The sequence below is a fragment of the Podarcis muralis genome, chromosome 6 (genome assembly GCF_964188315.1).
Source record: "Podarcis muralis chromosome 6, rPodMur119.hap1.1, whole genome shotgun sequence".
Classification (NCBI taxonomy): Eukaryota; Metazoa; Chordata; class Lepidosauria; order Squamata; family Lacertidae; genus Podarcis; species Podarcis muralis.
In genome coordinates, this window is record NC_135660.1 from 39719991 (window position 1) to 39740729 (window position 20739).

A 20739-nucleotide genomic window follows, 5' to 3' on the forward strand; every position below is an offset into this window, starting at 1 on the left:
TGGCTTTTAGGTTACAAGAGGGAAAATGCATGGATGGCTCTTGCTTTTTTGGTAGAAAAATATATTGCCTATTGTTTATCTATGTTTGTTTATATAAAGTGTGTTTTTTAAAAAAAACAAACCAGCCCAATGGCAGACAGAATTGAATTTGAAAAGGCAGAACATCATTGGTCTCCTGGATGGACCAAGCAGCTGGTCAGGTCCAGCTCAGCTTTATTGAAGCTCATATATAGAGCCCTGTTCAGTTGTTAGTCAAGTACAAAGCTCCTGTGTGGCCCTGCCTTCAGCCTTCATAAGTACAGCCTGCGCCACCACATTTGCTATGTGCGAAGCCAGAAGGAACAAGTACAACAAGGGGCTGGGCTAAAGGTGTGATTCCACAGCCCTTTGTTAACGAGCTGAATAGAGTTGTTGTCTTACCCCCATCCATCTCCATCCATTAATAAAGAGTGATGCAAGGAAAGAAATTCTCCGATAAACATGTAGACATGTAAAGCTGTTAAAACATTCTGCAAAGAGGTTTTGGGGATTATACATTGCACATTGTACATATAGATCACCCTGCATGACTCAAAAGTTAGTACTTCTTCCTGTATTATATTGAGAGGATTAGCAGCAGCTTCTCTACAAGGAGATCATCCTATTCTGTTTACATGACTAGAATGAAGGCTGGTAGATACTGGAAAAGCTTCTCTAGATGTTCAATCCAGAACTGAATCCATAGAACTGAAAATGTTAAATGTATTAAAATAGACCAGCAGGAGAGGGCACAGTTAAAGAGATTCCTTCAAAACATGGTTTCTTTTCATCTCTCAAGTCAATAAATATGTGCCAGGGATTCTTTTTCCATCATTGTATTTATTCTTTTGGGAAGATTATAATGTAATTATGTTGCATTCTAGTCTAGAAATACTTGTGGCTGCAGTCATTTGTATGTGTTATGTGCTAACCCACCTTTGTTTTGTCATGCTACAATATGTACACTTGTGCTTCAATAAAATATTATTTTAAAGGTCTGAATGTAAGAAGCGGATTTGGAAAATAAGCCACGTTCCCATACAATGTAATTAAATCTGTGGACAGTATGTGCATGTGGTTAGTTAGTACATTCATGTTTATGACTACAGGGTGAAGTAGGTGAGAGCTAGCTGCTGGAGAAATCAAAGTACTGAAAGCTGCTTGTTTGGCCATTTCTGTTTTCATAGTAAGAAAAAATATTACCTCCCTCTCCTACATTTCATTCTGGTGGTGTTATAATGGCCTGCGATCCCAAGGTCTATGCTTGTGTGTAAAAATACACCAAGCTACCTAATTCTGGTAACTGGAGGAAGTTAATTGGTACACTGTGTAATTCAGCACTCAAAATTACAGCAATCTGTTTTTGCGTTTCTCTGAGACGTTTTGTTAAATTAACAGGATTGGTTAAGTCTGGTGAATGCCAGGAGCTTTTTGCTTTCCATAACTCAGCTATTGGGTAACCTTAGCCTTGTACAGTTCAATATGCTACTCCTTGGCTGTGGGTGTTAAAAATTCATTTGTAAAAAAATCTCAATTTCTGGCAATAGTGTAATGCTAGGGGCATGGCTGAACAGTGCAAGTGAAAGCTGTGCATGACTGAATGATCAGGAATGTTAGTTACTATCATTGCCTTACTGCTAAATGTTATGTATTTTATTGCATTTCTAGCCTACCACTTCTCCAAGGAGCGCAAGGTTTCACCACCGTCTCGTTTAATATCCATAACACCCCTGTGAGGTAGGTTAGGCTGAGAGGCAGTGACTGGTGAGCTTCATGGCAGAGTGGGGATTTGAACCCTGGTCTCCACCACACTGGATTGACTTTAAATTAAGTTAGTTGCATGTAAGAGCTGAAAGAGGTTCAAAAAGTGTTCCCAATAGAAATTTACAAGATACGTGTCCTTGGCTGCTTTGCCATTTTCTATCAGCTGCCTTTATCCATTGGGCAAATGGTGATTATATACCTGGGCCAAAAAGATGTGGGAAGACTGTTTTGTTACATTTTTTGTGAACAAATCTAAATAGCACCTTTATTTCTCAGTTTATGTGCTTATACAAGTTGCCTTGAAGGCCTGATTTGGGATGAAAGGCAATCTTTTAAAAAAAAAACAGCAAAAGTTGAGCAGAATCAAAGGTTTTGCAGAAGGTCCTAGGTCCAGTCCCTGGCATTTTCAGCTGAAAGGCAGGTATGTAGGAGACCTTGAGGAGCTGTGACCAATCTGAGCAGATAGTACAAAGCTGGGTGGAGCAGCATGACTCAGTATAAAGACAGTATAAGAACAAGTGATTCATACATTCATAACCTTGTGAACTAGCTTGAAAAAGAAAAATGCAGTGTACAGAAGCCCTTGTGCAAGGAGCCTCTTAACACAGAGCATTGGGGAGCGTTGCTATTAAATAAATACTCCTTATCCGTTATTATTTATGTAACACTTTTAATATGCAAAGTGCTTTACAATCTTTTAATTTCTCGATCTCTGTCTCATGGTTGACTCTATAATTGTCCTTAGTCAAATGTTCTCTATTGTGAATCTTCTCTCTCCCTTCCAGAGAAGCATCTTGTTGCCAGTTGTAACTTTTGCAGCAAAGGAGAAGATATTTCCTGGCTTTGTAAGCATTTATATACACCAGCTTGAAAGTATTATACATAGAGTTCATGTGTACAGCTGAGGAACAATGCCCAGCTGACATGCAACAGGCCTTCCTATTGCTTTAGTAAAACTTTTGCAGACAACATTTAGTACAAAAGCATGCCATCTTGTCCCTCAAGCCTGTTGTTGTTGCTGCTGCCTAGTGGCCTCTGTTCCTCTTTGAATGAGCATTTGGTCCATAATCAGTTTAATCCACTTGTATTGACAAGGATGCATTTCATTCAAAACTCTCTGAACTGGACAGAAATATTATTTGAAATACTGTTATCAGAGTCCGTATATACACCAGGGTAAATTACACAGAAATTTGCTGGCCCTAGCTGAGTTCTTTAGCTCTCCAGATTTAGCATGGCTATAGAATGTCATGCATGCCTTGAGCTGATTCTCCACTCCTTGGTTTTTTTTTTTACTCTTCCCCCCCCCCCCCCGATGAAAAATTCCTTAGTATGTGCAACAGAGCTGAGTAGTGAATACTATGGGATACTGTCAGTGCATTTGTTCAGGGCCTAAGTCTGTACTATCCACTCAGCCACCCTCTCAATATTTAGACAATATTTACGATACCTACCATTGGCTCTCTCAAAGAACTTTGTTGTAAAACTTAAATGCAGTCAGATGGGAATCCTATATGCACTTACCTGGGAGTAAGGCTCATTGAACTCAATAGGTCTTACTCCTGAAATGACGTCTATAGGATTGCATTGCTAGTAATTATTATAGTTTGCACTTAGGATATGGGTCCAGGTGGTGAATTGCACGGCTATGAGAAACAGTGAATTTCCAGTCCTTTCCTATTTTAGGTCAGGGATGGAGAACCTCATGCTTAGGTGTGGGTGTGTGGAATACCTCTTTACCCTTGGGACTTTCACCAGCTATGGCCCCCTTGACTGCTTTTGCCTGACTTGAAATGTTCAACTGCGATAATTCCTCTTCCTTGCCTAGATGGAGAGCAACATGTGTAGGGGATCTCTGACCTCTATAAAGTTGGAATGTAGGTTCATCCCAGCTTTTGCTCTGCCCACTTTTGTCTATAGCCATGTTCATCCCTCTTGTATGGCCCCCTGGAAGTTGCTCATGAAGCTAGGAGAGGCTTCACACTCCTGTTTGAAACCATGCAGCTTCTCTATGTCAGTATTCTCTGCAGTTTCCTACAGGGTAGCCCAAGAGTACAGTGTAAATAATTTTGTGGAATATTTTGTAGCACAGAAGACTATGCTCTGCCATAATTTTTTTTTACCTCTGTTAAAGAATCACCAATGCATTTAAAGTATCACCAATGTGTTTATTTATAAGGGATACCTGTTGATGTGCCTGTGTGGGTACTCCAAACTCAGTACCTACAGAGAAACTTCCTGAGTGTAGAAGTGTGTATACCGATACTGTGCACACTTTCAAAGGTGGTGCGCTCCTGTGCGCCTGGATTGCACACTGGAAAATCAAATGTGCCACTTGATGGAATATTAAAGAATCGGGCTGCTAACCTCTTGGGCCTTGTTGTACTTTTTTCCAGTTGATCAGCATTCACTGTTTCCTTACCATGCAGAGTTAAGAGATTTACACTCTTTGCAATACAATAGGAAATTACATTTTACAGCTCCTAGTTCTGTACAGGCACACGGCAGCCTCACCTCTTTTCAAGTTTGTCTTCAGAGATATTATCCATGGTGCATCAAGTATGCAAAGAAGTTCATTAGCTTGGAGGAGAGAGGACTTGCTTGACAAAAAATGATATTGTGCCACCTTCCGTTGTCTCAGCATCTGACATTCATTGTTTCTGAAATACAACTGCCCAGAACTGTGTGCAGTGATCATTGTCTATTCCTGCTGCCCATCTTCCTCCGCTGACTATCATCTGTCTTGTGTACCCGGAAGCACTCCTTTAAGTTTTGAGATCGAATCTTGGGGTTCATAATCTCTTCACCCATGGAGCTGGGGAACCAACCTCTCTCTTGATCATGCAAACGCTCCCCAAATATCCAACCTAGATTTTTTTGGAAAAGGATGATTGTGGGTGGAGAAAACATAATAGTGGCAGCTCAGTAAAGGAGCGATGAGTTAATGCAAGCAAGGTTCAAAACTGGTACAAGAAGGGAAGTTATACAACAATCATATCAGAATATATTAAGGGAAGCTGGTTACATAATATTTTCCGTGTGAAGCAGATGTTGCAAATTGCAACGGCTTATAAGAATTCTGCTTCACTGGGACCGCAATGCTTTGGCAATCCGAGTGAAAAAGAGAGTATGAAAAATAAAAAAATAAAAATGCATTGGCCCTCATTCATTTCCTGACAACCCAATTAACAGGTCATATACCACCATCTGAGGAGCACTGGAACATACTGTACAATCAGTCCTTAATGCTGCAAGATATTTACTTCCTACACAGTTCCCCTGTTATGATTTTGTTGTGCATTTGTGCCTGCATTAAAACCCAAATATGGACACTTCTTACCATCGTCTGTCTTTTCCAGGATGTTAAGTACATCAGCCAGTTCCAGCGACAGCTCATCTGGCTGCTGAGCCACATAAGGATGGACACACTGTACTTGAGGGCAATCTGCAAGTGGAAAAGGGAAATTACTAGTTTGCAGGACCCTTTATGAATACTATAAGGGAGAAATGGGAGGGTGTCTGCTACTAAAATATGTGTGTGTGTGTGTGTGTGTGTGTGTGTGTGTGTGTGTGTGTGTCCAACTGCTGTAGCATATAGTGATCAGGCCTTTTGCCTCTCTGGTCAAGGGCTTAGAATAGCAAACGTCTGTAGCATAACCTTCATAATTTCTGTTGCCTGTATTACTGTAGCTACAAAGGAACCACCTTAGAGAAAAAATGGTAAGCTAGTTAGGCTGTGTCATCTCAGCAAATAATTCAACCAATGGGCCAGTGAGCGCAATGGCTGATCTTGGGGACAGTTACATCCTCAGTCAGAGGTTTTGAGAAATGCATAGAATCTCATACAAGAGGGGAAGGGATCTCAGATTAGCTTCTTGCACTTGGGTGTAACATGGAATGGTACTGATGGGGGACAGATGACTGGGCAGCAGACAAATATGGAACAGTGATGTTGATGTAAAATTCTGTAGACAAGAATAGGGTGGGTAATCTCTTACTGAACCTTTCGGTAAAGGGATATGAAGCTGACTTCTCGGCTTCACAAAAATTTGCTTCAGGGCACACAATTTAAAAATGAAGCTTAGAATGGAATTTTGTTCTGTAATTAGGACCTGATCTGCCTTTGCATCCTCAAACTGACATTGCTAGAACCTAACCAAGAGCAGTGATGTGCTCTTAGAATCCATCTGGATGACAACTTTCTATCATTCCCTCCTTTTCCCCCTTGCCCTCCTTACCCATGAGCCTGGATGTAAAGGAAACAAACTTGGTTCGCCGATTCGGAGCCAGCAAGATCATCCAGCGCTTCATTTCACTTCTGCATTGGGAATAAAACAGGAGAGAGAGCGGCAATCAGTGTTTCCCATGTAATTTGGAAAGGGTCCGTGGAATCTGACTTGCCACATAGGAGTCCATAAGTGACTTGCAAAAATTTACAAACATAAAGCACAAATAAATCCACTTTCTGCATTCTGTGCCATTCCTGCATTTCTGTCTTACTGCCCCTGCCCCTACTTTAATGGTAAAATCCATGTGTTCTCTCTCCCTTTCCTGTCAGCTAAGTCAATTAAGTGTCACTCATTCACGCATCCTGACTCATGTGCTCCCACTCACTGGTTAGAAAGTCATGCACAAGCTAAGACAATAAGGAGTTCAAGGCAAATCCATGAACTCTACTGAAAGAGCTCAGCCATGTTTCAGAATCCCTTGACAGAAGACTCATTCCTCTATCCCATTTTTCACCTTCGTTTTTCATGTATTATTTTCTATAAATACCTGGAACAGTCATTCCCTTTCTTAGGGTTAAAGTGGATATGATATGGGAGATCTGGGATGCTTGTGTCCCTGAGAAGAACAGGGGTCCAGGAAGAAAGAGCCCAGTTTAACCCCCTCTTTGTCTCCCTTTTTGCAGTTTAAAGAACAATAGGTTTGGGGTCTCTGGCTAGTCTCAGTGACTGTAGGGTTTCCTGAGCCAAATTCCCTTTCCAGTAATAGCTTTGTGGACAAAAGTGAAAAGGAATATGTTCTCCATGTTCTTTTGGAGTCACGAAATTTGAGCTCAAGGGGTGAAGCCATCTGTAGCAATCACACAGGGTCCCCGGACGTTTCACTGTCTATTGATCCCTGTGCCACCACTTTATTTCTCGCTGCCACCACCCAGGCCCTACCTGGTACAATACTGAGTCCAGTCAGGGTTAAATTGGAACATAAACTTCTGTTTATTTATTGCAATTTAACAAGCGTGCGGTTTCATAAATGGTATCGGTCAATTACATTCATGGGGTGCCTATCCATACCTATAACTTCCGCTACCTGCTCTCACTCACTAAACCACCTCTCAGATTTTTACTTGTCTTCCTAGCCCCTAACTGTTCCTGACCCAGCTACACTAACTCAACCTACCCACAGACTCTATCCCAATTCACTCCCACTCCAGCCAACCACCCAACTCCCAACAAACTCCTCCCTTCACCCCTCCCAGAGCTGGTTTTATAGTCCCTCTGACTCCACCCCCTGGGTTCTGATTGGGTAACCTGTTTTACCTCCAGCACTCTCATATGTTAACGTCACACCACCTTCCTTGTTCATTCTCTGAGTTAAAGAGAAGCTTTAGGGTCAAAAAAAGTGTGGGGGGGGGGGGAAGGCATGCAGCAACTTCTTCAGTCTACTGGAATCATTGCGTAGGCTGGACAGCTTTTGCTGCTGCTTCTCTGCTCAAGCCAGGCACTTCCGGGTTTAAGCAGAGGAGCAGCTGAGGTTGAGGTTGTCTTTGTCGCTTACTCCTGGGAACCAGGAAAGGAGCGAGGGACAAGGTTTTTACAACAAAAGGAAGAAATATTTTCTCCTATTTCCCATGTCCTCCATCTGCAACAGTTTGTCGGTAATGCACGTTAACTGAATAAATTCTCTGCTCAAATGGGTGTTGGACTAGAAAGAACACTTCAAGTGCCAACTTTTCTTAATCTATCGTTAGCAACATGCTTAATTTGGAGCAGAAACAGTGCTTCCCGCACTGCTAGGTGTGAAATTTTGCAAAGAAGCGCTGGAAAGAAATACAAAGTTTTGCATCATGCAGGATTTGGGGTAACAGTATGAAGGATGAACCCATTTGAATATGCCATCTGCACACTGGGGGATGGATATTATTATTATTAATTATATTTACCGTATTTTTCGCCCCATAGGACGCACTCCCCCCCCAAAAAATGAAGGGGAAATGTGTGTGCGTCCTATGGGGCGAATGCAGGCTTTTGCTGAAGCCTGGAGAGCGAGAGGGGTCGGTGCGCTCTCCAGGCTTCGCACAGATCTCCGCAAGCCGTGGGAGCCCGGCGCGGGCTCCCACGGCTTGCGGAGAGTTGCCTGTTCTGGGGGCTGGGGTCGGGGGAAGCTTGGGCTTCCCCCGACCCAGCCCCAGCCCCGCACCAGGGGGGGAAATAAATTTTTCCCCCTTTATTTCCCCCCAAAAAACTAGGTGTGCCTTATGGGACGGTGCGTCCTATAATATAATAATAGGGCGAAGAATATGGTACATACCGTCCTTCATCAAAAGATCTCAGGGCAGTTAACAAGATAGTTACTACCATCTGTTTCTAAGCTTCTGTACCTTCCAAAATGATATATTTTATATACGTAACATTTATTGTGCTTAGCACATAGGCAGTTACAGTTTATATTCCTATAGGATTACTTGAAAACGTACTGCAGTATTTCCTGGGGTCCATGCATTTAATAATCTACAAATAGTCATTCATAGAGGACAAAATGAGGACAGAGGTGAGGGAAGGCAGAATTTGAATGCAGTTTTGGAACAGATTTCTATGGTCAACATACCTGGGGCGATATTTTTGCCATTAGTTCAATTGGCCAGAATTCAGTCTTTGGGTGTTTCAATATATTCTCTCCCTTGGGTGTTTTCTCCACCACTGGAGTGTGTGTGGAGGCGTGAATATTTTGTTCAGGGCTATAGTATGAGTTCATAGGACAAACAAGAAGCCTCCTTTGACATCAGCCTGCCTTTCCCTCTTTGTCTGCAATAGGGAGGGCAAATTCATTCTAGTTCTGTGGGAGGGACTGGAGACTGCATTTCCTGTACACAAGCAGACTATATGACAGAATCACCAGTGCTGGGAAACAAATTACCCTAAAGCGTTGCAGAAGACAGAGCTACGCAGGATGTTGACAAGGGGCAAGTGAACTCACTATCAACACTGTCATTTAGAAGACAGTCCCCATCAAACATGATGCCTATTGAACAATGTCTGTGCCTGCTTATAAAGATAGGTAAAGTCATCCCAAGAGCAATAATAGTTCAGAATCTATTGTAAGAAAGTGCTATGGGATCATGCGCACAATCTACAATTTTTCCAGATATTGCCTCATTATGCTTACTGTGATGATGCCTTTAGCATGTAGCTGACTTCGCGGTCATCTGCATTTTCCAGCAGTCTCAGGATGAAAACATTCGCCAAGCTCTGTCCTTGGTCTTCCAGCTCCTCCACCCGCAGAAGTCCTCGTGGAGCAGAGTCAAACACCTGATATTTGTCACTGAGAGAGAAAAGAAAGGTGTCAGAAACACTAGTTATAGCCTAGGCTGGGGTATAAGCAGGGCCTAAAAGATGGGGCAGAGAAGTAGGTGACTACATTTCTCATAGGCAAAATATTCTTTCTGAAGAATGTATGGCTTAGTGTTGAAGGAGTAAACTACACCTGAAACTGTTATCTGGGATAACAAAATCTTGCTAAGAATGCTCGGGAAGAGATTATTTGCATCTGAAAAGGGACAGCAGAGAAAGGAGGGGTTAACTCTTCTTGAGTCATATACTTCCTTCTGAAACTTTCCCCAAGCCAGCTGTTTAACCCCCTGCCAGTGTTCCATAGTCCTTTTTTTTTTTTTTTACAAACATGAAGTGATTAGAAAGGGGAAAGTTAGGCACACACTTCCCTCACGACTCTCCTCCGATGCAAGTTTTCTCTTCTCAAGGACAGAATGCACCGTATCTTTATTCTAGAGGTGAGGAACATGTGATCTCCAGATGTTGTTGGACATCAACCCTGACCAGTGTCCCTGCTGGCTGAGACCAACAGCCTTTGCAGAGTCACAAGCTCTTGACCCCTGCTTTAGTCCTTGCCTAACAATTTGAAGGGAGGATGGGACGCAAAGGTAAAGAATTGTCTATTTTAAAAACCCAGAACAGCAGAATAAACATCTGCCTTTGCTTACCGTATTTTTCACTCTATAACACACACCCGACCATAACACGCACGTAGTTTTTAGAAGAGGAAAATCTGTAGGCATGCCACCCGTAGGCATTCCCTCCATAACACTCACAGACATTTCCCCTTACTTTTTAGGAGGAAAAAAGTGAGTGTTATGGTGCAAAAAATGCGGTAATTCTTTACTATGAGCGCTGAAAATTCGTCTGCAGCTGCTTGGGCAGCACATCAATAGATTAAATTAACAATCAGAAACTATCTCTGGCAGGACTGAGACCGATCCAACTGAGGCTGAATAAACATAGTACAGCTCCTGCTCCTCTCTGTTTCAAACTCACCTAGAAATTTGTCTGCAGAGCACTAGCAAATCATTGAAGAGGAACAAGTAGACTTCTCTGAAGAGTTTCTTTGTTCGGAGGGTACGTGATGTTTTGGGACCATTCATTTGCTGCAGTTCTCCCTGCTTTAGCAGCCAACGGGAGTGAGAGATGATGGGCACAGACTAACGAAGGAAATAAAATAATAATCAGGAGCACCGCAACATAGCATCTTATGGCAATCCCTCTGAATTCACTGCAAAGGAAAGCTTTAAAAATAAACTATACAGAAGCTATGGATCCAGGTAGAACCTAATAAGAGCTTGCCCATCGACTCCAGTATCCTGTTCTCACACTGGCCAAACAGATGCCAGTGGGGAAACCACAAACACAAGAGCACTATCCTCTCCTGGGGTTTCCAGCAACTGTCAATGTTCTCTTAAAATTAATTTGTGTCTGTCAACTGGGGGGAAAATGTAAAATGTTGATCAGCAGTATTTAACATCCCTTTAAGATACCAAAATATGAGAAAGCGGTTTTTGTCAAAGTCTGGAGAAGTGGCTTTATTGCAGAGGACTTTGTTCATATATAAAGAGAAGAATACGACTTCGTTCCTATTTAGCAGTATCTATCAGGCAAGGTACTGGAAGAGAAGATTCAACTAAAAAGATATGAATCAAAGTATATGAAACACTATTAGACCCAGTATGACCTGAAGGGAAAGACAGAGATGTGACCCAGAACTTACTACAAATCAACTGTGCATAGCCAAAATTAGTTTAGCAGTGAATTTCAAAAAAGCTGTCACTCCTTGGCTTAAAATCTGTTTAAAGAGGATCTGTGAATAGCCGAGATTGCCAAAATTACAATTTTTATCGGGCTCAGGGAGTAATGCCAAGTAGATAGTTTTGTGGATGGTGTTTGTTCAACACAGCAATGAGAAGTTTAACGACAGCAGCCAACTGCATGTTGTCTTTTCTTTATTGTAAAAGTTATAACTTTTTGGCATGCTCATATTCCCCCCTTTTCCTCCTATTAACCTGTGAAATACTTAATAAAAGTAACATTAAAAGTTGGCTCTCTGAAGATGTATATAATGGGAACAAAATACATGGTCGTTGCAGATCATCAAAGGAAATGAAATTACCCATTGAAAACTTTGAAGTCTCATTCTAAGCAAAAGGACAATAATGACGAGTGGGATATGTTTTGGCATATCTTGCCTCAAGAGTCTCTTTAGGTTAATTTAAACAAAATTCACACCACACAGCTGGCCTGCAGCACTCGTAAGAAAATTATACAAATAAAAAACAGATAAAGGAGCTGGAGGAGAGCTCCACAGAGCTGTATTAGTCAGCACTGAGTTAGAAAGAATACAAGTGACTGGGAATGGCTCAGCACGCATCATCACTGCACGCATTCTGCATGATCCAGTCAGTGGAGCAGGAAACATGGGAAGCCAGGCAACTTGGTAAAGCAGCCAGGCAGACTGAACCCCGACTTGCATTAAAAAGGGGTACCAAAGCTAGGACTGACTAAATCAGATCAGTGATTGTTTAATATAATCAGTAGGGGCAACCGTTTTGCTAAAAATTCATCCATGATTTTGCCCTGTAACATATATCTGTTCCTCTCCTTAGGGCTTAGCCTACATTTTTACCTTGATCTTAAATTCTAGCATTTTCTGGATGCTGATCATCTGCTCTGTACGGCTCATCTTCCTAACACCTTCGTTGCATGCCTTCACCACCTAGAAGAGACCAAGCAATGAGAGTATATCAGAAACATGATTCCTTGCCTCAGGGTTGAAAACTGGAACCCCAATGAGAACAGATTGAATGAAGTGGAAGTAGAAAAGCATGCTTAACTTCATTCAGAAGTGGTTCTGTAAATAAAAGCGCAACGTCGACAAGATTTTAATAATAAACTTGTTCACGTCAAAGTAAGTGTCACTGAAGAGGCATTAGCTCAACCTCATGTGAAGGAAATCAAAGCATTGTTCACCCCAGTAAGATAAGGGGGGGACATGCACCCACGGATGAAGGGGAATAGGTTCCAACTCTATTATTACTTAATAAGTAATTATTATTAATTACTATTAATAAAAGAGCAAGCAAGAATCACCTGAGTTGAGGCTTGCTAATGCTTACTTTGGCTCCTGGTTAGAAAGAGAAATGGCTGTAGCTCAGTGGATTTCATAGTTTTATACAGTCAAGACATTTCTGATTTAATTTAAACTCTAGAGAAGCTTTCAAATTCTACTATAGTCCTAATGGTGGAACCAAGCCAAAATGGAATGGAACTCAGATTTACTAGACTGGTCAGTTCTATCACAAATTCAGAAGCTTTCAACAATGCAGCAGGTTGTGTTTCACATTCCTAGAGGTACCGTATTTGTGCTATCAATTGCTGATGACATCATCACATTTTGGCAGCATCACACAGGGGGGACCTCTGGCCCATGGACCTAATGAGACCAGGCAGGGGCCCTAATCTAGCTCACAATATAGTTTTCCCTAAATCATGTCCATCTGCCCCACCCCTGGCATAATTTGTGACATCAGATGGAAGGAATGTAAAGGCTTCACTTCGAAGTGCTTTTCTGAGTGGCTTCCCAACCCAGCTTGCGGCATCATTGGAGACTCAGGAACAATTCTACTAGGTTCGTGTCTGAAAGTGGGGCCTATGTAATTCAGCAGACAGGTAGTGATAGAAAATGTTGTTGTTGTTTAGTCGTTTTGTCGTGTCCGACTCTTCGTGACCCCATGGACCAGAGCACGCCAGGCACCTCTGTCCTCCACTACTTCCCGCAGTTTGGTCAAACTCATGTTGGTAACCTCGAAAACGCTATCCAACCATCTCGTCCTCTGTCGCCCCCTTCTCCTTGTGCCCTCCATCTTTCCCAGCATCAGTGTCTTCTCCAGGGAGTCTTCTCTTCTCATGAGGTGGCCAAAGTACTGGAGCCTCAGCTTCACGATTTGTCCTTCCAGTGAGCACTCAGGGCTGATTTCCTTAAGAATGGATGCGTTTGATCTTCTTGCAGTCCATGGGACTCTCAAGAGTCTTCTCCAGCACCATAATTCAAAGCATCAATTCTTTGGCGATCAGCCTTCTTTATGGTCCAGCTCTCACTTCCATACATCACTACTGGGAAAACCATGGCTTTAACTATATGGACCTTTGTTGGCCAGGTGACGTCTCTACTTCTCAAGATGCTGTCTAGGCCTGTCATTGCCCTTCTCCCAAGAAGCAGGCGTCTTTTAATTTCGTGGCTGCTGTCACCATCTGCAGTGATCATGGAGCCCAAGAAAGTAAAATCTCTCACTGCCTCCATTTCTTCCCCTTCTATTTGCCAGGAGGTGATGGGACCAGTGGCCATGATCTTCGTTTTTTTGATGTTGAGCTTCAGACCATATTTTGTGCTCTCCTCTTTCACCCTCATTAAAAGGTTCTTTAATTCCTCCTCACTTTCTGCCATCAAGGTTGTGTCATCTGCATATCTGAGGTTGTTGATATTTCTTCCGGCAATCTTAATTCCAGCTTGGGATTCATCCAGCCCAGCCTTTCGCATGATGTATTCTGCATATAAATTAAATAAGCAGGGAGACAAAATACAGCCTTGTCGTACTCCTTTCCCAATTTTGAACCAATCAGTTGTTCCATATCCAGTTCTAACTGTAGCTTCTTGTCCCACATACAGATTTCTCAGGAGACAGATGAGGTGATCAGGCACTCCCATTTCTTTAAGAACTTGCCATAGTTTGCTGTGGTCAACACAGTCAAAGGCTTTTGCATAGTCAATGAAGCAGAAGTAGATGTCTTTCTGGAACTCTCTAGCTTTCTCCATAATCCAGCGCATGTTTGCAATTTGGCCTCTTCTAAATCCAGCTTGCACTTCTGGGAGTTCTCGATCCACATACTGCTTGAGCCTTCCTTGTAGAATTTTAAGCATAACCTTGCTAGCGTATGAAATGAGTGCAATTGTGCGATAGTTGGAGCATTCTTTGGCACTGCCCTTCTTTGGGACTGGGATGTAGACTGATCTTCTCCAATCTTCTGGCCACTGCTGAGTTTTCCAAATTTGCTGGCATATTGAGTGTAGCACCTTAACAGTATCATCTTTTAAAATTTTAAATAGTTCAGCTGGAATACCATCACTTCCACTGGCCTTGTTATTTGCAGTGCTTTCTAAGGCCCATTTGACTTCACTCTCCAGGATGTCTGGCTCAAGGTCAGCAACCACACTACCTGGGGTGTACGAGACATCCATATCTTTCTGGTATAATTCTTCTGTGTATTCTTGCCACCTCTTCTTGATGTCTTCTGCTTCTGTTATGTCCTTACTACTTTTGTCCTTTATTATGGTAATCTTTGTATGAAATGTTCCTTTCATATCTCCAATTTTCTTGAACAGATCTCTGGTTCTTCCCATTCTGTTGTTTTCCTCTATTTGTTTGCATTGCTCGTTTAAGAAGGCCTTCTTGTCTCTCCTTGCTATTCTTTGGAAATCTGCATTCAATTTCCTGTATTTTTCACTATCTCCCTCGCATTTTGCTTGCCTTCTCTCCTCCGCTATTTGTAAGGCCTCGTTGGACAGCCACTTTGCTTTCTTGCGTTTCCTTTTCATTGGGATGGTTTTCGTTGCTGCCTCCTGTACAATGTTACAAGCCTCCATCCATAGTTCTTCAGGCACTCTGTCCACCAAATCTAAATCCTTAAACCTGTTCCTCACTTCCACTGTGTATTCATAAGGGATTTGACTTAGATTGTATCTTACCGGCCCAGTGGTTTTTCCTACTTTCTTCAGTTTAAGCTTGAATTTTGCTATAAGAAGCTGATGATCTGAGCCACAGTCAGCTCCAGGTCTTGTTTTTGCTGACTGTACAGAGCTTCTCCATCTTTGGCTGCAGAGAATATAATCAATCTGATTTCGATGATGCCCATCTGGTGATGTCCATGTGTAGAGTCGTCTCTTGTGTAGAGTCGTCTCTTGATAGAAAATGAGGGTCCACTAAAACTTGGCTTGAGAGGAATCAGGATCCACTTGATCCCAATGACACTGGACTGGAGTTATGATCTGGCCCACTTCATGGAGGGGAACATGTGTTTACCATCTTTGTGTGTTGCCTCTCTAATTGCATTTGTGAGTATACCAAGTATAGTAAACATTTGTGTGGTCCATTCCAGATTATTTCCATGGGATTGATCATATGAGTTTGGTCTAGGTGCATTGGCTGCATGAAGATCTTCTGTCTCCATGTGAACATGCAGGGACAATGGAGGTTGGGTGGCTTCTTTGTGTGGGCTGATGCAATCCCCTGCATGTGGTAAGACTGGTTCAGACTCATGTTAAAAGTATACTGTACTTGGCCTAACCACAAAATATGTAACTAGACAGGCAGCACACATGATAAGAAGCCTCGTAGAAATGGAGTTCAAAAGGAGCTGAAGCACTAATAAAAAGGTATATTATGGCACACGTGATTTTGGGTCAGAAAAATAAGTTTGTACTCTTGGATAAAGTCTGACCTACTAACAGTCTGCTTCAGGTGGCAGCTAATTAAATCACTGCTCTCTGTGGAATCTATCACCTTCAAGTGTCTGACTACAGCTTTTGCACTCTGAAATCTGAGGCAACTCTTCCTTGGATATTATTTCTTCCAGATATGTCCTCATATACCAGATACATATGATTAAGCATTGAATTCAAAGTCATCCTATTAACACAAGGACTAATGCCTGCACAGTGGGACTAGCTCTCCCTCTCCTTTCCCTACATGTCCCACCCCCAAATCCTACTACCCCCTACTCTGGAGGGTAGGGGGATTCTTCAAAACACATGGGGGGGACAAGGGTGCCAACTTAAATAAAATACTGGGAGGCAGGTAAACCCCACCCTGCATAATCAATCACATGACATAGCGTGCACACCATTTGAATGGCAATGGCCAGCAATATTGGGAGGGGTACAGAGGCAGAGAAGAAGTCCCATTTGCTCCAAAAAATCCTGAATATTCTGACAAGGCAGATGAGACTTACTGTTTCCAGTTCCTTGTGAGCCTCAAGGGCAGTGATTTCACGTTCAGACTTTTCCTCCACTTTCTTCAGGATATTCTGTACAAGATGAAGGAAGGTTGTTATTATACATTTCCATAAACAGGCTCTACTTGAACACGTGTAGAAAAATGGAGAGAGGAATCAAAATCTTCTTCCTTTTGACAATTACATTATGGGCATAAAAGGATACATTTCCTTTATAAAAGCTAGCCAGGAAGGGCTAGGCGATGGGCTTTGCAGGGTGGTGAATGCTTCCCTCTGTGAGGGAGCCTTCCCAGACCCGCTGAAAGAGGTGGCTATCAAACCGCTTTTTTAAAAACCATCTTTAGATTTGGCCAATATGGCCAACTATCGCCCAGTCTCAAATCTTCCATTCTTGGGCAAGGTAATTGAGCGAGTGGTTGCTGAACAACTCCAGGCACGCCTGGAAGAAGTGGACCATTTGGATCCCTTCTAGTCGGGATTCAGGCCTCATTATGGGACTGAAACTGCCTTGGTCATACTGGTCAATGATCTCTGGCGGGCTAGGGACAAAGGTGAGAGCTGTTTCCTAGTTCTGCTGGATCTCTCAGCGGCTTTTGACACCATCAACCATAACATCCTTCTGGACCGTCTAGAGGGGCTGGGAGCTGGGCACTGTCATACAGTAGTTCCGCTCCTTCCTCCTAGGCCATGTTCAGAAAGTGGGGGGGGGATGAATGTTCAGACCCCTATGCTCTCACTTGTGGGGTGCCTCAGGGTTCTGTCCTCTCCCCCATGCTTTTCAACATCTGCATGAAGCCGCTGGGAGAGACCATCAGGGGGTTTGGGCTGGGTGTTCATCAGTATGCGGATGATACCCAGCTCTACCTCTCTTTCAAATCAGAACCAGTGAAGGCAGTGAAGGTCCTGTGTGAGTGTCTGGAGGTGGTTGGAGGATGGATGGCGGCTAACAGATTGAGGTTGAATCCTGACAAGACAGAAGTACTGTTTTCGGTGGACAGGAGGGGGCAGGTGTGGAGGACTCCCTGGTCCTGAATGGGGTGACTGTGCCCCTGAAGGACCAGGTGCGCAGCCTGGGAGTCATTCTAGACTCACAGCTGTCCATGGAGGAGGAGGTCAATTCTGTGTCCAGGGCAGCTGTTTATCAGCTCCATTTGGTATGCAGGCTAGCTGCCCACAGACTGTCTCGCCAGAGTGGTGCATGCTCTAGTTATCTCTCGCTTGGACTACTGCAATGCGCTCTATGTGGGGCTACCTTTGAAAGTGACCCAGAAACTACAACTAATCCAGAATGCGGCAGCTAGACTGGTGACTGGGAGTGGCCACCGAGACCACATAACACCATTCTTGAAAGACTTCCACTGGCTCCCAGTACATTTCCAAGCACAATTCAAAGTGTTGGTGCTGACGCTTAAAGCCCTAAACGGCCTCGGTCCAGTATACCTGAAGGAGTGTCTCCACCCCCATCATTCTGCCCGGACACTGAGGTCCAGTGCTGAGGGTCTTCTGGCGGGTCCCTCACTGCAAGAAGCCAAGTTACAGGGAACCAGGCAGAGGGCCTTCTCGGTAGTGGCACCCGCCCTGTGGAACACCCTCCCACCAGATGTCAAAGAGAAAAACAACTACCAGACTTTTAGAAGACATCTGAAAGCAACCCTGATTAGGGAAGCTTTTAATGTTTAATAGACTATTATATTTTAATATTCTGTTGGAAGCCGCCCAGAGTGGCTGGGGAAACCCAGCCTGACGGGCAGAGTATAAAAAAATTATTATTATTACCCACAAGGAATGTTCCTTGGTGGCTTTTCCCTCCCCATTAAAGCTCTTCAGTCTTTCAGTGACCTCAATCTAAGACATAGCAAGGTGGTACTGATATATGGGAAGAGTAAAACCCTGTTATACCTGTACCAGCAGCTTCAGCCTTGTGATCCTTTGAAAAGGCAAAATCAAGAACGATGAAAAAGGCAGGCCTTTGCATTTCGGATCCAGTTCCAAATGTGAGATCACCTCCCGGAAAGCTGGCTTGTCCTGGCTGACAGCAGAGACAGATGGAGAGTGGTGTTTTGTTATTTCATTGAGGTTTAAACTTGTGTGAGTAACCGACATGTTCTATGTGTGTTTTAATTTTCACAACACTACCTTCCCCTCAGGGTTGGAATATGGCTTTGTTCTCGTTTTTTTACAATTTGGGGGAGGGGCATATTAGCACTAAGTGGATTTTGGTTTAAAGTTGGGTCTATTAATAGTATTTGGGAATGGAAAAATAGGCTTTTAATGTGCAAGCCAGAGTAATGCTTTTACATGTGTAGCACATACAAACTTAGCAGCATATGCTGGGTGTGTGGGCGGGTGTGAATGGGGTGCGTGTCCAAGTAGATGAGTCAGAGGCATAATTATACATCTTTACACAGTTGGATTGTTGCAGTAAGGTGAAATACATATAGTCATAGGAACAAGGCCTTCCATCAAGTGATTTAACCGAGGTAGGCCTAGCTGGAAATGACAAGAGGAAAAACTCATCTGGCATAAACTGGAAGCATCTCAGACTACTGGAGACCTGCCAGGATCTGTCACAGCTACAGCTAGTGTGAATTCAGTGCTACAGAAAGGCACACACTCTTTAGCTCAGATTATTTGGTTTCTCACTGACGAAAAGGCTATTAATGTGAGGGAACTTTCTATTTATAACTAATACCAATATTCATAACTAATACCAAATATTTAGAAGCTTCTGGAACACCCCCATACCCACAAATGATTAATTAGCACAGTTCATAGGAAGAAGCATACAGGTCCGAGCACCAGCATGATAAAACAACTCAGGCCACAATCAGACCCCAGCTCTATTTATTGCATTTATTAGTTGCTTTTTTCATGAGGAGTGACCCAAAGCAACTCACAAAATGCTACGAACATTAAAACCAAGTATGAAAAAACCGAAATGAAATGAAACCCTAGCCATAATAAATATAAAAAGGAAGGTCCAATATAACACACCCCACTACAAAATAAGCGACAAAGAGGGCACAAGTATGCCTAATACACTCCAAATTAGGGGCTGAAAGTCCAGGGGGAATAAACCTTTTTGCCTGGCACCTAATAATAGATAATTATGGTGCCAGGAGACCTCCCTAGGCAGAGCATTCCACAAGCAAGGAGCCACCACTGAAAATGCCTGTTCTCGTGTTGCCTCCATCCACATCTCCCCTCAGAATAAACACATGAAGAAGGGCCTCCAATGATGAATGCTGGGTTCATGTGGGGAGAGGCAGCCCTTGAGATATTGTGGTCCTGAGGCACACAAGACTGTTAAAAGCATAGCAATAACCACTGAGGATGCTGTTCCTGGTGTGGTCCAGCTAAGGTTTGTTTTTTTTCTGGAGCAGAAGGAGGAAAGAATGGAACTAGCAATTGAATTGGTCCTGGAACTGAGAATGGCATGACCATTCACCACATATGTGACTGAGAAAATACTGAACCAAACTTCTACATTAGCTTTTTCTGAAAGAGTTCAAGCTGACTCCATATTCCTGTCCTGTTGTGCTATTGCCTTCTATTAACGCTGGAACATAGGTGAACTGCTTTGCTCCCAATAGTAGATTGATGCCTCTCACATTCACAATTTGAAAATCAATTCATTGTCCTTCAGTGCCTTGACCAGGCTGTCAAAGAGTGCTGAAGCACCTGCACTATGCTAACTTTTAAGTCTGTGCTTGGTCTTATTGACAGCTTCTTCTCCACCATACTTCCTTTCCAGTGTTGTCTATATTCAGTCTGTCAAACGGAAGGCAAATGGGATTCTAATCCTTTGTCATCACAGACCTCTAAGTATGCTGATCTAGTCACCTACTATTAAATAATTGACTAGGAGTTCCTTCAGCGAGAACAAAGACTGAATGGCGAGGAAAAGAAAAGGAGCAAGATTGCTATCGTTTCCTAGCATTCATAAAACAGCCTAGCTGCTGGTTAGAAGCAGTCGCCAAGGTCTGCTTCTATAGGGAATTCATTTAAGGATTTATCTCTCTTCCTTTGAGCATATTAAAATTCTATCTATACAATGAAAGCTAGGAATGACTAAATTGCACAATGAGTTATTAGTCCCCCCCCCCCCCACCTTCTAGAATAGTTGTAGCTTACTTAACTCTACTCACTTTCTCGGAAGAAAGAAAGTGGCCAAAATAAACATGTTAAAGAGAAAGTATTGAGCTAAACAGTGGAAAATTTCTGAAACATTCAGAGCATTCAAGTAAGCAGCTAAACATTTCCCAGCTTTCATGATCCTTTTAAAGTATTTTTATCTTAATGCTTTGGAGGCTTCCAGACCCCTTCTTCTCCTTTGCGAAGGAACCAAATATATAATGCGGGTACATTGAGAAGACTCATTACA

General features: G+C 42.8%; 2 protein-coding genes across 7 annotated transcripts in view; both read right to left on the minus strand.

The window, feature by feature from the left end:
• LOC114598132 (nuclear body protein SP140-like protein) overlaps positions 1-20739 on the minus strand; it is a 402008-nt gene that overhangs the window by 179716 nt on the left and 201553 nt on the right. The gene's annotated exons all lie outside the window — the stretch shown is intronic.
• Positions 3930-20739, minus strand: part of NGEF (neuronal guanine nucleotide exchange factor) — a 60444-nt gene continuing 43634 nt past the window's right edge. For all 5 annotated transcript variants that reach the window (XM_028730717.2, XM_028730716.2, XM_028730715.2 and 2 more), the window contains 8 exons: positions 18255-18384; positions 16353-16427; positions 11974-12063; positions 10335-10498; positions 9172-9327; positions 6021-6100; positions 5123-5227; positions 3930-4649 (listed from right to left, as the gene is read on the minus strand). In XM_028730717.2, the coding sequence (XP_028586550.2) occupies positions 4477-4649; positions 5123-5227; positions 6021-6100; positions 9172-9327; positions 10335-10498; positions 11974-12063; positions 16353-16427; positions 18255-18384 (973 nt within the window). In that variant the 3' untranslated portion in view covers positions 3930-4476. The remainder of the gene's footprint in view (positions 4650-5122; positions 5228-6020; positions 6101-9171; positions 9328-10334; positions 10499-11973; positions 12064-16352; positions 16428-18254; positions 18385-20739) is intronic.